General features: G+C 37.9%; 1 protein-coding gene across 4 annotated transcripts in view; it reads left to right on the top strand.

Annotated features, from left to right (window-relative positions):
• The window catches only part of LOC136242143 (transmembrane 9 superfamily member 3-like), an 18,469-nt gene extending 2,148 nt beyond the window's left edge, over positions 1–16,321 (top strand). Inside the window, exons 3-20 of one of the 4 annotated variants that reach the window (XM_066033552.1) lie at positions 6,046–6,145; positions 6,785–6,880; positions 8,114–8,218; positions 8,290–8,307; positions 10,037–10,128; positions 10,187–10,261; positions 11,084–11,161; positions 13,284–13,415; positions 13,516–13,569; positions 14,543–14,706; positions 14,849–14,943; positions 15,132–15,262; positions 15,314–15,453; positions 15,510–15,578; positions 15,634–15,780; positions 15,843–15,926; positions 15,987–16,063; positions 16,138–16,321. In XM_066033552.1, the coding sequence (XP_065889624.1) occupies positions 6,046–6,145; positions 6,785–6,880; positions 8,114–8,218; positions 8,290–8,307; positions 10,037–10,128; positions 10,187–10,261; positions 11,084–11,161; positions 13,284–13,415; positions 13,516–13,569; positions 14,543–14,706; positions 14,849–14,943; positions 15,132–15,262; positions 15,314–15,453; positions 15,510–15,578; positions 15,634–15,780; positions 15,843–15,926; positions 15,987–16,063; positions 16,138–16,205 (1,725 nt within the window). In that variant the 3' untranslated portion in view covers positions 16,206–16,321. Of the gene's footprint in view, positions 1–6,045; positions 6,146–6,784; positions 6,881–8,113; positions 8,219–8,289; positions 8,308–10,036; positions 10,129–10,186; positions 10,262–11,083; positions 11,162–13,283; positions 13,416–13,515; positions 13,570–14,539; positions 14,707–14,848; positions 14,944–15,131; positions 15,263–15,313; positions 15,454–15,509; positions 15,579–15,633; positions 15,781–15,842; positions 15,927–15,986; positions 16,064–16,137 lie in introns of all 4 variants that reach the window. The other 3 variants (XM_066033551.1, XM_066033554.1, XM_066033553.1) reach the window with 3 other exon arrangements.

Genomic DNA, 16,321 nt, shown 5'->3' with positions numbered 1-16,321 from the left:
ATTATTATTAATTAGTGTGTGTCGGAAATATCATATATTGGCTGTGTTTTTTGTATATCGGGTATTGGATCGGCACCATGATGAAAAAAGCAGCAGATACAGATATAGCTATGTATGCACTTAGAAATACTAGCTCATGTGCACCAAACAATGTTTACAAATGTATTGAGCTGCATTTTCCTGCACTACAATGTTGTTATTACTGCTTCATTGTACTGTCAGCTGTTGTCGTAGCAATACTGCTGCTATAAACAATCTAATTGGTCCTTCACATTCAAATTTCTAGTAAAAATTGCCACAAAATAGACATGCTGTGATATATTGGATCGGCTACGTTTATCGGCTTGAAAATATTATCTGATATCGGTTATCGGAATATCGGCAAAATCTCATATCGGTGCTACACTATTATTAATTGGATTGTTTCCTGGTGATCTAAAAGCTATAAAGAAGATGTCTAGCCTTGACAGGGTTGGGATAAGAAGCCTACTGTTGTAAAGGATAACACTTGTTATATGGCTACTCCAAATAAATTCTCTATTCCCATCCTCTAATTAGACATATAGGCGGTACTCCATTTCCATTATTTCATTTCATTAAGATTGGTAGCTTTTCAAGCCATTATTGGCCACAACATAGCAAACTGCATAAAAGCATGTTACGCTTATATCTTCATCTTTTAAGTTGCAAGGATGACTAACACAAACGTGAATTTTTGGCAACTTGATATCATACTGACAAGTGAACTGACATGTACACTTTGAAGTCTTTGTAAACATTTTTAATTGCAGCTAGTAACTATGGCACATGGTGGTGGCAATGTACTGAGAAGGCATTTCACAAAAGGCTGTTGATAAGTTAAAACTGTTCGTTCAGGTTAAGGTATAACTAAATGGCAGTGAGTGGGGTTTACTAGAAGTGTGCTGATAAAAGTGATGTATGCACATACAGAAGCAAAATTGTACAGCATTAATAACTTCCCCAATAAATTGTGCAACTCTTTCAATGCTACGTGTATGGCAATAACAGTATGTACCCACTTCAATGAAAACATTACCAGGGTAGTTGGAGATCAAAAAGGGTACTGTGTACGTGTAGTTTAACACAAGGGAGCTTGCTTTCTTGCTGCAATCACTGCAGAAGCAGAGGAGGGTGGAAGCGCTTCAGGCGCTACTTGAAATTATTACCTTAATTGCATAGTTTAATCACGTGAACCTCAATAGTCCCAATATAAAACTAGCGACTAGTGGTGATCGCTAGATATTTTGGTTGTGCTTCGTGTAAGGATTAAAATTATGTATTTTGTTTTGTAAAAGCGCTTAGTTTTCTAGGCAAAACTGATGGAACAATATTTTGCGCATAGCAATACTAGCGCTAGCAAGGTATTTATATTCTAAACCAGACAATGATGCCACAATTTGTTACATCGTCCACACATTTTAGTTCATCCAGAAACTGATTGGTTTTGCATTATTCATTTTAACAGTGCTTAAACTGCATCCACCCTTCTCTGCTGCAGAAGTGTGGCCATCTGTTGGGACAGTAACAAGGAAGTTATCAGTAGTGTAGGCAATGTCCAGTTTCTCTCCAATGTTGATCATCATGATGGTATACTCATCAACCAGGTATATTCAAGTGTATGTTGTGTTGGTGTGGCCAAATAGTTCTGAGGTGTACCTGCATGAAACATGTCCAATTGTTTTGTAATTGGTGTAACAGAGTTGTAACTGTACGTATTGTTGCTATGTATGATTGTTGTAAACACCCCCTATCTGTACGCATATGTGAGGTTGTATAGTGCCTTATTAAGAGTAGACCATATGTTCCATGTCTTGGTGGGGTTCCGTGGGACAGGGAAAGGTGATACTATAATGCATTTTTTTCCCAATCAGCCCCTCAAAATGCACATTTCCACCTAATGCAAAAACTATCATACAACCAGGACCACTAAGTCATCATGATGGATATATGAAAATGGTTTCTGGTTGTAAGCTTTTGTGACCCCTGCTATAACACTTTTATGTTGCCTTTTTTATGGTTATCTGATTGACAACTAAATTCCGGGAAAAATTTAATTTCTGTGATAGTGATACATAGTGGATTTTAGTCATAGGCACATGTGCAGTGACGAGTTCGAAGGATGGTTTCTGGCCTTGTGAAGGATCTGGCTTGGCAAGAATCAGTGGTGTACTGGTGGATGGCCTGATATGGTTGGCCAGACCTTCTCTGTGTTGATTTTGCTGGCCATCAGCCACTAGGAAGCCAGCACTGCCCTGTAGTCTCGCGTCTGGACTTCAGCCGTCGTTTACTTCCATTTTGAAGTCTATCTTTTGCCCACCCCGCCACCCTCCACCCGTTTGTGAGCACTCGTGATACTACTTTGCTTGTCCAACTGCTCAGATTTCCTATCTTATCTCTACAAGCAGCTACAAGTACCGGAAGTGGTCTGAAGGTAATAGATTGATGCATCTCTTGTGTTAATTTCATACGCTTGCTTACTATCCTTGGCAGGCTACACTGACTTGAAACTGTTTATCTTTTTGAAACTTCTAATGTACGATTTTGATAGTTTTTCCAAAATCCAATCCAAATATACATAGACTTTGTTGAAAATAATGTACTGTAGATTGCATGTACTCATTTCTACAGGTGTGATTATCTATACGATCATGATACGTGGAAGATGGTTGCTTGTTGTGTCAATGAGAACTTAATGAACTGTCCCATGGTGCCTTGTGAATAGTAGATTTAACAACCTCATTTACCAAACTACCAGAGGATTTGTTGAATCCTTAAGCCAGCTTGTTGCAGCTGGCACAGAGTCAGTGAATACTCTTGATCCCATCGATACATCTTCAGATAACTTATTGCATGCAATGCATAACCTTAATGTTCACACACTCAGAATCTTTTTATGGAAATAAAGAAATGTTCAGCAGGTAGAGAATTTAATCAATAGAGGATATGTGCTTACTTTATGACTGAAAACATTCTAATAAAAATGTGATGTTTCTTACGTCACAATGGTAAACGAATGTATCGTTGGTATGCATGGAAAGTGCGAATCGCAGAAAGTAGACCAGTTATGAGAGTTTCTTCAGATGGATAGACTTCTTTACGTGTATAACAGAGTTACTGGAAGGAGGAGCCCCATCCGTAGTTTGGGTGGCGAGTTATAGTCCGAGCTGCATTTACTACCCGTGCTTTTGTATGGGATTCGTTCTCTGTCTAAAATTCTCGAGCACGCCACTAATCTTATTACATGATAATTTTTTGTGCAGATAACAATACGCGTATATCCTCTATTCTTGAAGGGAATTTATCAATTCAGAGGAAACGGTGCTGCAACCTAGCAATGATTTACAAAATCAGTTCAAATAAAATTTACAAGGTTGTAAATACAATTCTGTAGTTTCTAGGGCTTTAAAGATATGTTGCGTATTGATTAGCGACTATTGCAAGATTCGGAGGGAAATTTTCATAGTTAAGCATTCAGTTAGCTACCTTATTTGCATAACAGCTAGCTGGATTTGGAGGAAATCTTTTGTAGGTGAAAGGTGAACTACAAAATCTACCAAAATTTTCCACCTTGAAAATTTTTACATATACAGTACAGCATGCATGCTTTGTTCTTCTGTCAGCTTACACCACTTGCGTGCACCGCCAATATTTCAGTGAGAACTTTTTACCAAGTTAAATATTTGCCAATTGCAATTTTATGGCAAATCGCCAAATATTAGCAAGATTCATAATATTATGAACTCTTGATATTAGTTTTGCTTGTTATACGGTACTACTGTAGGTCAATAGAAGCTAGATGGTGTACTTTTGAGTTAGCTAACTCCTAGCAGTACCGAAAAGACCATTGTAACAAGTATTGCTAACTTTAATCAGTTATCATGTACTTGTACAACTATTCCGTGCTATTATTTGATAGTCATAAAATAATGTTGTCAAACTAAACTATGTACAGCTAGGTTTAGGTTTATTCAGTATCACGCATATAGCCCTGTGGTAATTTCTCGATGGTTTGTATACTGATTTATCTCTTGCACTTGTGCAAATGCACTGGGTGTCCACCATGCCACATAACCTACTGATGTTTGTGGTTTTCATCTGATTTGTCAAAAATACAGGGTGTCACCAAAAGGCAAATCCTGTACAGTTACCCAATAAAATCCCATTACTCTGATAAGGATCCAATTATGTATCCCAAAAGTGGGCCCTTCTATGGGCACATCTATTTCAACACTGACATATCTTGTGATATAATGCACAATAATTGCCATGCCACCATTATGGCACCGTATGGTAAGGGAAATTCTACTATGACTGATGCACATGTGGTAGTCTTTTATGTATACTGTGTAAGTAGTCTTTACAATACATGATATGTATGTGTTCACTGTTCAGTATATTGAAGTGGAGTACGTATGATAATCTGCACAGCCTACGTGCAACTGTACATGTCAAATGTTTCAAATCACTAGTCAGTCTTGAGACAATCCCTGCACAAATTATACACCTTCTTTGTGCACAGCAGAATGGCTATGATAGTGCATTGCTGTATAAGGAAAGCTCCTATTATAAATGGACCAACCAGTGTTATGTCAAGGCTGAAAATAGCTGGAGATACAGCCAAGAAGTAGTGCAAGCCAATCAACATACCCATTGCAGTAGCAATCTTGTGCATTAGAGATAGGTGATCATTGGAGATCCCGGCATCACTGACATCCTTGTAAAGCTTGTATGAGTAGTAAAGGTAAGTGACAAACAGCACCAGTTGAGCAATCTTGTTAATGCCATTGGCAGTGAACACTGCTGCCAAAGCGCCATAGCTCTTTACTTCAACTTGCCCACACTGACCGTTTGGTAGGAGTGTATCTTTGTAATTGCCTGTCGCCATGTCATAACAAATCATAAGGAGCAAGACAAGCAGAATCATTCCAATCGTGTAAATCATGTATGATCTGAAGTGACGCTTCGAAGTCTCGTTCGACATTTGTGATCGCAACTTGTAACTGCGGCGCATGGTGCTGACAATGTGACTGAGAAGGCATGTACTAATCGCTTCAGTATAGACTATTGCTAAGCTAAAACTGATGATTCTGGTATAACAGAATGGCAGTGAGTGGATTACTTGGAGCATTACTAGAAGTATACTAACACATGACCACAATATACCGACATTGTACAGCATTAGTAGCTTCCCAAATAAACTGCGCAACTCTTTGAATGCTACATGTATGGCAATTATGTACCCGCTTAAGATGGCCACCAACAAAAACATTACCAGCTCCGCGTATTGTAGTTGGAGACGGAAAAAGGTGCTGTGTTGCTCAACACAAGGCAGCTCGCTTTCTTGCTTTGCAATCACTGCAGAAGTGCGGCCATCTGTCGGGGCAGTAACAAGGAGACTATCAGTAGTGTAGGCAATGTCCAGTTTCTCTCCAGTATCGATCATGATGGTACACTCATCAACCAAGCAGTAGTCTATGGTAGCAACTTGTTGGAGGTCAGGCCATAATTCGTCACCGCTAGCTGGTAGCTGTTGATCAGTACAGTGAAGTGGTGCTGCCTTACTGACAGTAAGGGAAACAATGAAGAGGAGCACAGTGAGACAAACCATCAACTTTTCTTACTCTCCAGTGAATGATAATATTGCAAATAGTAGTGATTAAGAACTATGCTGTATAAATGAGGCTACAAAACACATTGTGACTTTTCTTGCAATGTTTTTGTAATGTCTTAAAGTGCTCCATATAGTGAAGTAATGTTCACATTTTGTTGAGATCTTAACATGCCCACTTGACTTACCCAGAGGTGTCACATGTGTAACATGGATACCCAAATTGCCAGTATGAACTTGTCAACTTGTCATCTCAGTTGTCATCTCATGTGTGTAGGTCTGTGATTATCCTCACCTGAGAGATAGTCACCCTATGTTAGCATAAACGCTCTAGCTAACTTTATTCCTGTACTCTTCACATTGTTGTACTCCTATTTTATCTCACACAATGTCAGGTATTGCCTTTCTTTGTATAGTATGAAGACGGAGAGGAGGTGGTGCTATGGATGAACACAGTTGGACCATACCACAACAGACAAGAAACATACAGCTACTTCTCTCTTCCATTCTGTAAAGGTAAGAATTTAACAATTGTGTGTAATTCAAGGCCTCAGTAATTGTATAATATTCTGTATAGTAGCTAAACTGACTCTGAGGTGTGGTCCAAATAAACAAAACTGATACATGATGTACATAATAGAGTAGTCGTCTATATAATTTAGAGATAATTTGTAGGGGGTGCATCTATGTATACCGTATCGCCTCAAACTACTGCTAGTCCCATATACAGTGAACACCTGGTCCCATTTAGTTGCTGGGGGTATAGAACATTACATCAGAAACAAACACCAGAGCTCAAATTAACATCTGTATAGTGTAGTCATATATTTCTCATGCAGTGTTATAAGCGACAAAGTGAAAAATGTTTCGTAGACTTCTTTAAATGTGAAATATGCCGAGGGGAAAACATCTATACAGCACTGAGGAATGAGTTGTTTGAAGGAATGCATGGTTGCTGGTGTTGTATATAAATTCTGGTCTCGTATAGTCATCGGTCTTGTTTTGTGGAAACCCTGTGAACAGTTGTTTGATAGAAATAAATGCCCGTCTATTTTCGAGGCAATACGGTAAAATGTCTCTTACGTTTGTACTATGTATAGTGTATTGTGATAAAGTGCATATTAATAACATGAAGTGTACTACATACCATTATAGGCCCTAAGGAGGTGATAGGACACTATCATGAAACTATTGGGGAAGCTTTACAAGGTGTTGAACTGGAGTTCAGTGGATTAGATATCTCATTTAAAGGTACATGTAGGGTGTACACCTATGGACTGTAATCTGAAGTTGTTTTCTTACCTGTATACCGTGTTTTGTGTTATACATAGATGTAGTGATGTGTAATATATTGATATATCGTGTATCGCGATAAATTTCTATGTCATGCATGATTATGATATAATTGTTGATACATAATGATGCAGCACCTTTTCACAAAATTTACTGGAAAGTGATATTTAAGACAGTACAGTAAAATTTATTTTCTTCAATAGAGACCTCTAGTGAGTTACGTGGTATTAAGTCCTGTTGTATTGCTACTTTTCATATACATATACAAGTGCTAAAATCTCACTTGATTACCTTCATGCTGATTTATAAATCATGATAATTTATCATATCGTGATAAAAAGTGTGCAATAACCGTGATAGGCAGTATACAAAATATTCTACATATGTAAATTAATGTGTTAGGTTTTCCATCTCAAAATAAACCAAGCAACAGTTTTTTATTGTACGTAATGCTAAGGGGCTGTGTATGGAATGGTAAGAACTTGAAAGCTAAACTTGACTTTTGATGAATTGAAAAAAACATATATCTGTTTCACAGATTTAATATTGACGGTTCCCCTCTTGCTCACAGGGGCCTGTGCTAATTACATCTTAGATGTTAGAGCTTTGGCTCTAACATCTACTGTATGATTACGTGGCACTCACCACATTCAAGACAGGTGCTTTATACTGATAATTTTAGTTATGGCCGGAGTCATGTGCAAGCGATAATCATAGCAGCTTGACTGATGATTTGAGTATTGTACACTGTAGAAGGCTGAGGTTACCACAAGTACAAATGTACTGTAGTTATCTCACAAAAAATCTGAAAGTTTCAGAGAAATGTCTGGCTGCTCGATCTTCATCAGAATAAACTGCGTAGGATAATTAGTATTTCCTCGAATTTTGCAAGCTTGCTGATCGTAAGCAGTCAATTGTTTATTAGCCTGGAATTTAGATGGTATCTTCTTCAATTACTTCAAAAGAGCCGTATGTTCATCGATTCTGCTGCTCATAGCAACGCACCCTACAAAGCAAACATTACTCCTGATGTCACTTGAAGTGAAGCTTAAAACTAACTTTAGTTAGCTGGCTAGCTGTTTGGCAGATGTAGGATTTTAGTTAAATTTCCACCCACCAAATTTAATTCCTGTCAATTTTTAAAGTGTTGGTGTGGGTTAATCAGGTTACTAATTTATTGTTCACACACAGATCCATCAATGAAGAAAGTCTACTGTTCAATAGACATGTCAGAAGCTCAGTACAATGCATTCACTTATGCTATCAAGAATCACTACTGGTACCAAATGTACATTGGTGAGTTGGTATGATCTACATCATGTAATAAGGTTTATTCCTCTTGTCTATTATGTTCCTGATGTGTCCAGATGATTTGCCCATATGGGGTAAGTGTGTACCTCTGTATCTGTGAATGTATATCATTACATATTTGTGTTTTGCGTATTGTGTTTGTGTGTGTATGTATGTGTGCAGTGTATGTGCTTGCCATGTATGTACTTGCCATGTGTGTGCTTCCAAGAATAGAACATATACTTTGAACCAAATGTTCATAATATAAAGTAGTGTCTCTTATTAAAACCAAGTGTTTAATTACTGAATATTGAAAAGACTGGTTGGATATTATACTTATTCTTTTGGGAAGTACATGAGTGATCAAAGTACTACTTAGGCTTGTGTGGTGAAACCTTTTAGCTAAACTGTTGCAGCAACATGGCTTTCAAATTCCTAGAAGCATATCTGGAATGTGCAGCTGTTGATTAACTGCTTTCATCAGAAGTTGTAGGGTTTACTAATACTGTGTGGGAGTTAGTAAAACGCGGAATACGGAATAACGGAATTGTGGAATAACGAAATAAGCAAAACTTATCTTTTGCAGATTGTACAAATAGTTACATGCTCTATAGCAATCATACTTTATTTACACCTTGCAACAGCTCTGCATGGCATACCATGGCGATGGATAAACAGCAGCTTGGTGAGCATTAATGGGACGAGCACACAACCAATCACCCTAGAACGATCTACCTTCGCTAAATTTACTTGTCTATACTCCTTAGTTGATATAGCTACAAAACGCCAAGACCTAGTTCTATTCTTAAGTTAAACCAGCTGCCCTTCATGTACATATGACCGGATTTATTAGAGTCACACTAGAGTTCAGTAGGGAAGTCCAGTGGTTGTGTGTCTTTAAATGGATTTCAAAACTCTTCAGGTTTGAATCAAGAGTGTAGGTAAGTAAGTTTAGCGAAGGTAGATTGTTCTAGGGTGATTGGTTGTGTGCTCGTCCCATTTAATGCTCGCCAGCTGCTGTTCTATCCATCGCTGTGGTGTGCCATGCAGAGCTGTTGCAAGGTAAATAAAGTATAATTACTATAGAGCATATAACTATTTGTACAATCTGCAAAAGATAAGTTTTGCTTATTTCGTTATTCTGCAATTCCGTTATTCCGTATTCCGCGTTTTACTAACTCCCATACTGTGTTTGGTTTACTAATAACACTGTGTTTACACTTGCCTCATATCATGTACTGGCTCGGTTCGGCACGACTCATCTATTAGAGTATCTTGATCTTTGCAAACATTGTCCCATAAAAGTGGGGAGGCCATGGCCCATCTCGGTTTTCACTGCAGTATAAACACCCACTGAACTGAGCCGAACCAAACTGGGCTAGCCCTCATAAATCTGCCATACTAGCACGATTTGGTTTGGTTCGGTTTTCTATATTCAATGTGTCCACTAGATATTACATCAAAATAAAGCTTAAATAGGTAAAAGAAACACAATACCGAACAGAACAATTCAACACTTCAAAGCAGGAAGGGCACACAATTACTTACGGGTATCGACCACCTCGTAATGAGGGATATTAACAGCTAGTATAAGCCATTAACCATCCCTAGAGCATAACCGTGCTATTTCGCCATTGTCTTTCTTCCTAACCACCTGTTAGCAGAGTTCCATTTTCTAGGCTAGCGTGCTTCATTGCAGTGGTCTAAACATGTGCCAATAAACAAACTGGTTTGCACAACTCCGCAAAGTGTAAACGTAGTATAAGTAAACATTTGAGTGCATGTGTTGGTTAGTACTTCCATTTTTTGCTGTGGATTGTGTAGGTATAGTTGGTGAGATAGAAGAAACTGGAGAGGATAAGAATTATTTTATTTGGACTCACAAGAAATTTGACATTGGATATTCTGACAACCAGGTGTGTGTTGTGTTTGTGTGTGTGTGTGTCACATGTGCTTTTTGCTGTATCATTTCAGATTGTTGAAGTGAACCTAACTAGTGAAGGAAAGACCAAACTAGTTCCAGGAACAACCATTTCATTTTCCTATCAGGTAGTAATTTAACTGTGTCACCATTATTTACTTTGTGACAAACGAAATCCTAAAACATACACATTATTACACACACAAAGCTCACATGCACACATATACTACTAGCGTGTACACACACACGCATGCACGCACGCACGCACACACACATGACACGACACACACACAACACAACACACACATGACACGACACACACATGACACGACACACACGCACGACACGACACACACACATGACACGACACACACACACGACACGACACACACACGACACGCACACACACACACCGCACACACTACACACACACTACACACACACACACACACACCACACGCACACACACATACACTACACACACAACACACACACACACACACACACACACACACACTACACACACACACACACACACACACTACACATACAACACACACACTACACACACACACACGACACAACACACGACACGCACATACACGACACGCAGACACCACACACACACACTCACACACCACACACACACACACACACACTACACACACACACACTACACACACACACACACAACACACACACAACACACACACACACAACACACACACACACACACACACACACACACACACACACACACTACGCACACACACACACACAACACATATGCATATACAAGTACTCATGCTTGCATACACTACTATCACACTAAGAGTTACACTTTGTAGTGTTTGTGTGCTCCTGATTGTAAATATACATACTCATTGCATATACATGACAGAAGGACAGCATGTTATTATTGTTTAGATTTCAATTCTTGTAATTTGTAGGTTCAATGGAGAGGATCATCTATTCCATTTCAGTCAAGATTTGACAAATATCTTGATCCAAACTTCTTCCAACACAGAGTGAGTGTTGTGAACACACTGCACATTGTATGTGTTATGTGTGTTTGTGTGTAGCTACTGGTTAGACTCAAAAGGAATAGTAAAGCATATAATATCTGATTTGATTGTGAACGTGGTCAGCATACAAGAATGTGTGCCAACCGCCTTTTTACATAAATACTCTTTACTCATGTGTGTACTAAGCTTTTCTCTTTCCAATTACTGTGATGACTTGTTGCCATACACATATAACTTGCAAAATTACAACCTGCTATCACTTAACCTATAAGACATGTGTTTACGTAATGTTCTTGTCAAACATATGTAAGTTTTATTAGAGTAGGCTGGTGAGCTGAAGAGTGAGCGTAAAAATTTAAAAATGGAACTGTATATAATACTCAATAATTATATACATACAATGGGCTTCTGAGTCAAGAATCAGTCATTTGTGTGGGAAGGTAGTCTGGTGCTAAGGCAGGTCAGCACTAATAGTACAAGCACCATGTGGTGACAATACTCAACTTTCTTGGGCTGGTAGGTATGATCCAGTCAAAATATTGGCTTGCCACAGAATCATGGAGTTACATATTTAATCATTTAAAAGCAATGAACAATCATTCTAAAATGCCTAGGAATAAAGTAAGCTGAATAATAAGTCATTGTACTAGAGACAATCATTTCTTATGTGGTGTTAGTAGAGGATAGCGTTTCATTTCTGATGAAAATTCTGTCACAATTTTTCAGTTTTACGTATAATCGCTTGACAACAATAGGACTGTGTGATTTTGGCTACAGTAATCACAATTATGTGATTAATTGCATTCTGTATGTTCTGAGCTCTGTGCTTTTTATAGGAATAGTTTAAACAGTTTGTTGTTATTTATGCATCCATTTTGTAAAACAAAGCTACCTTCACTAGCACCAGTTATGATACTGCATGGTTGGTTCTAGGGTGACATCAATTGATTGAAAGCTGAATCGTTTGGATTCTTGATGTTAGATTATAAGGAGAAAGTACTACTTCTGATTAATTTATTTGCTACAATCGATTAATTGATTTAATCGCACAACACTAGACAACAAACAACCCAGGTGAAAATTTCTAATAAAAATGGCTCTTTTAATGTCTGCTTTCTTGTCAATTTCCAATACATTCGTGCAATTATACACCCCTTGATTCTGATTACCCAGGCAATAGTTTGGCAGGACATATATAAATAGGGATTTGCAACGATGATGTTATTCTAATAGTTTGATGTGCAGGCAATTATGGGTACAGACTTTGAGTGGCCGTATTTTCAGTTTCCTTTTCACTATTACATTGGATAAGTGTTATGCTGCCAGTTTGTCTTGAACATCATTGCTATGGTTGCTCCCAATTATTTTTGTGGCACTTTCTAAGGACATTACGAGAATTTTTCAGCATTAGCTATTTCCACAATGATTGAATATTTGTGTAAAGGTAATATTTTTTGTGAACTGAGGCTGTTTCTGTCTACTACTGAACCCATGACCAAGACAAGTCAAACCCGTAACGAAGATTGTTCGTAGTGATGTCACTGTTACGAATCCCTATTACTATATTAGGTATGGGCTGGATCACACTTCCAGGCCCAAGAAACACTGTCATTGTCACCAGATGGTGTTTATACTGTTAGCATGGACCTGGCTGGGCATGAAACTACAGGATGTGTGTGAGAGGGGAGTATCTAAATCTGGAGCACATTCAGCAAAGCACACGGAGTAAAAAAAGAGTAGATTTAGTAAAAAGGCTTCACTTTATTTTATGCAGACCAATTAACAGTTCTCTATCACCAGTAGAGGTGTTACAGTGGTCCCTCCATTATCTGAACTCATTGGGCCCCCTAGGTGTGTTTGGATAATGGAAAAGTTCAGATAAACGAAGCCCATTACATTTATATACAGAGCTCAGTTAAAATACTCTAATAGAACGTACAATTTTGGCAAAATACTCTAATAGAACAGTCACGTCCATAATTTGGATAACAGAACGTTCAGATAATCAATGGCTGGATAATGGAGGGACCACTGTAATTTGATTCGATACCCAGTGTGTTTGAGCTGTATTGGCAATTAAGTACAAACTCTACAGTAAATCATTTTTGTTACTCTCCACTGGTAGATTCACTGGTTCTCCATATTCAATTCGTTTATGATGGTCATATTCCTCGTTGGACTGGTGACCATGATATTGCTGCGAACTCTAAGGAAGGATTATGCTCGGTACACTAAAGAAGCTGAACTGGATGACATAGTAAGTACAAGCTCATGAGTCATCCATACCACACATGTAGTGTGTAACTAGTGTCATGTCTGACTGACTGAATTGTGTACAGTACTTGTTTACACACTAGCCACATGCTTACATGGATAGTGAAGCCCAGGTTGGTGAGGTCAGGAAACTTAAGGTGAATTTTGAAACCTGAGTGGTGTGTTTGCCAAAAGCCACTAATATGTTTGGTGGATGATTTTTTTATGTTTTTGCCAGTATTTTTAATCAGAATGCTGACTTTGTTTTTCAGGCACCTGACATCACATAGGTTAATGTGTATCTTTACTGCTTTGATCTTTCTATACAAAGGCAACTACATGGTTATATTCTACCCTGCCTAAAATTTTTAAATGGCATTGACTATGGTACAAATAAAGCAAATGGCACTTCAGAATCTTAATACTTTTATGTAGTGGGGTGCATGACCGTCTCAGCGAATTACGTAGTTCACACAAGAATACTTTTAATAAAATGAAATTTAAAAATCCCATGAAATTATGCATGCTTCAAAGAAAGAAATATTCCAGTTTTACCTTTACTCAGGATAGCAAGTCTCAAATCCATTAAACCTATACATGCTTATGGAGAGTTCGAATATCTTTGTTTTGTTCATGTAGCCCTTAGGACTTGTGCGTCATGTGCATTTATTAATGGAAATTTGGTAAACAAAATTGTCGTCATTTCTTTATTTAAACGCCTTCATACTTGTATTTGCAAGTGAATAAAACTATACCTTGGTGGATTTGCTAATTCATGGTGATCATTTTAAGCCAGATCCCAACTCTGTAGACCAATTTAAACAAAATATATGAGTGCAAATGTAAACAAGTTGCTGTATAAATCGATTTCTTAGCACTATAGTTCCAATACCACTTACTGTAGTAGGCTGAAACTTTGGTAACCCATCCTTCGAACACTGTTCATAATGCTATGACAAAAAAAAAATTAAATAAAAATAAATAAAAATTCAACTAGGTGGGTAGTTACTGAGATGATCACAAATAATACTGGCCAATTTGTCCATCTTTATTCACTGTGGACAGAACCCTTATATGCAGTTCCCTTAATCACGTGTGTTGATGATATGTATGTAAATTTTTGTTGAGGAGCGTGATTTGGGAGATGAGTATGGTTGGAAACAAGTTCATGGTGATGTTTTCAGAGCACCAGCACATCCCATTGTGTTCTCCTCCATTATTGGCACTGGCTGTCAACTGATATTTGTTGCTATGGTGTGTATCCTACTGGCTATCATCGGTGACTACTACCAACAGTAAGTAGTGTTTATATATAGAAACTACCATTGGTTTATATACTACATGTACATGCATTGTCCACACACTTGCAGAATTAGTCGAAATACTCTAATAGAACATACACCTTGTTTGTTAAAGTTGTTACACACATATATACAGGCGTGGTACCCTGCTGAGCACTGCCATATTCCTCTATGCCACTACTTCACCAGTCAATGGTTACTGTGGAGGAGCACTGTACTCAAGACTAGGAGGTGTGTTCTGTGTGTGAAATAAGTGCTCAATAGTTTTAAACCAGCAGTTACGTGTGCTAGTCCCATTAGTTGTTCCTTTGTTTACAGCACTAACAAAAGTTATCAATTCATGCTTGTAAATAATAGATTTAGGCTCAAGCAATGTTACAGTGAACTGCTATTATGGTGTGATGTATGTGTGTGTGTAGGTAAAGAATGGATCAAACAGACCATTGTCGGGTCGCTGCTGTTCCCTCTATTAATATCTACTACTGTCATCATTATTAATTTTGTTGCTATCTACTATCATGCTTCTCGAGCAATTCCTTTTACTACAATGGTAAGGCACTAGCCATTGTGGGGCTATTGTCAATGCTGTTCCACCCTATAGGTTATTGTGGCTTGTATCTGTTTATTTGTTGTGTTACCATTGAATCTGGTTGGTGCAATTCTGGGACGGAACTTGTCAGGAAATGCTGATGTGCCCTGCAGGGTGAACACAGTTCCCAGACCGATCCCTGAAAAGAAATGGTGACCATTGTAAACACAGCTATATCATTACACTACCATTTTACTCTCCTTTACAGGTTTATGGAGCCCATCATTATTATTCTTCTAGGTGGTGTTCTGCCATTTGGGTCCATCTTCATTGAAGTGTGAGTTTAAATTGTGCTATTGTGTATTTATAAAAGTATCTTTCCATTTTTGTAGTTATTTTGTCTTCACGTCATTCTGGGCTTACAAGATCTATTATGTGTTTGGTTTCATGTTGCTGGTGTTTGTAATCCTCTCAATAGTGACCATTTGTGCAACGATAGTGTGTACATACTTTTTATTGAATGCTGAAGATTATCGCTGGTGAGTTGAGTACGCTCACAGAAAGATGTTTACCTTTGTACAACTGCCGGTGTTTTGTGTAGGCAATGGACAAGTCTTTGCTCAGCTGGCTCAATAGGAATTTATGTCTACCTGTATTCATTTTACTATTACTTCTTCAAAACTAAGTATGCACATATTTTTACCTATGTATACCAAAAATATTTGTTTTATTATTTATTTTGTAGAATGTATGGTTTCTTCCAAACCACTTTCTACTTCAGCTACATGGCATTGTTTAGTTTTGGGTTGTCGATTCTATGTGGTAAGCCCTTGTGACTTTGTTCTCCTTTCTATGCATATAACTTTCTTTTTTTTTGTCATTTGTGTGCATATTAGGGACAATTGGATTCATAGGTACCAGTGTGTTTGTTAGAAAGATTTACTCAGATGTAAAAGCAGAATAACGTAACTAACTTGTATAACACACACAAGGACACACACTATAGTCATAGTGATTTGTTTCAACAGTCAAATACAATTTATAATTTACTTAAAAAGCATCGATCAACATACAAAATTA

This window comes from Dysidea avara, chromosome 13 (genome assembly GCF_963678975.1).
Source record: "Dysidea avara chromosome 13, odDysAvar1.4, whole genome shotgun sequence".
Classification (NCBI taxonomy): domain Eukaryota; kingdom Metazoa; phylum Porifera; class Demospongiae; order Dictyoceratida; family Dysideidae; genus Dysidea; species Dysidea avara.
The sequence above is the reverse complement of the archived record's forward strand: the minus strand, read 5'-3'. Positions and strand labels throughout refer to the sequence as shown.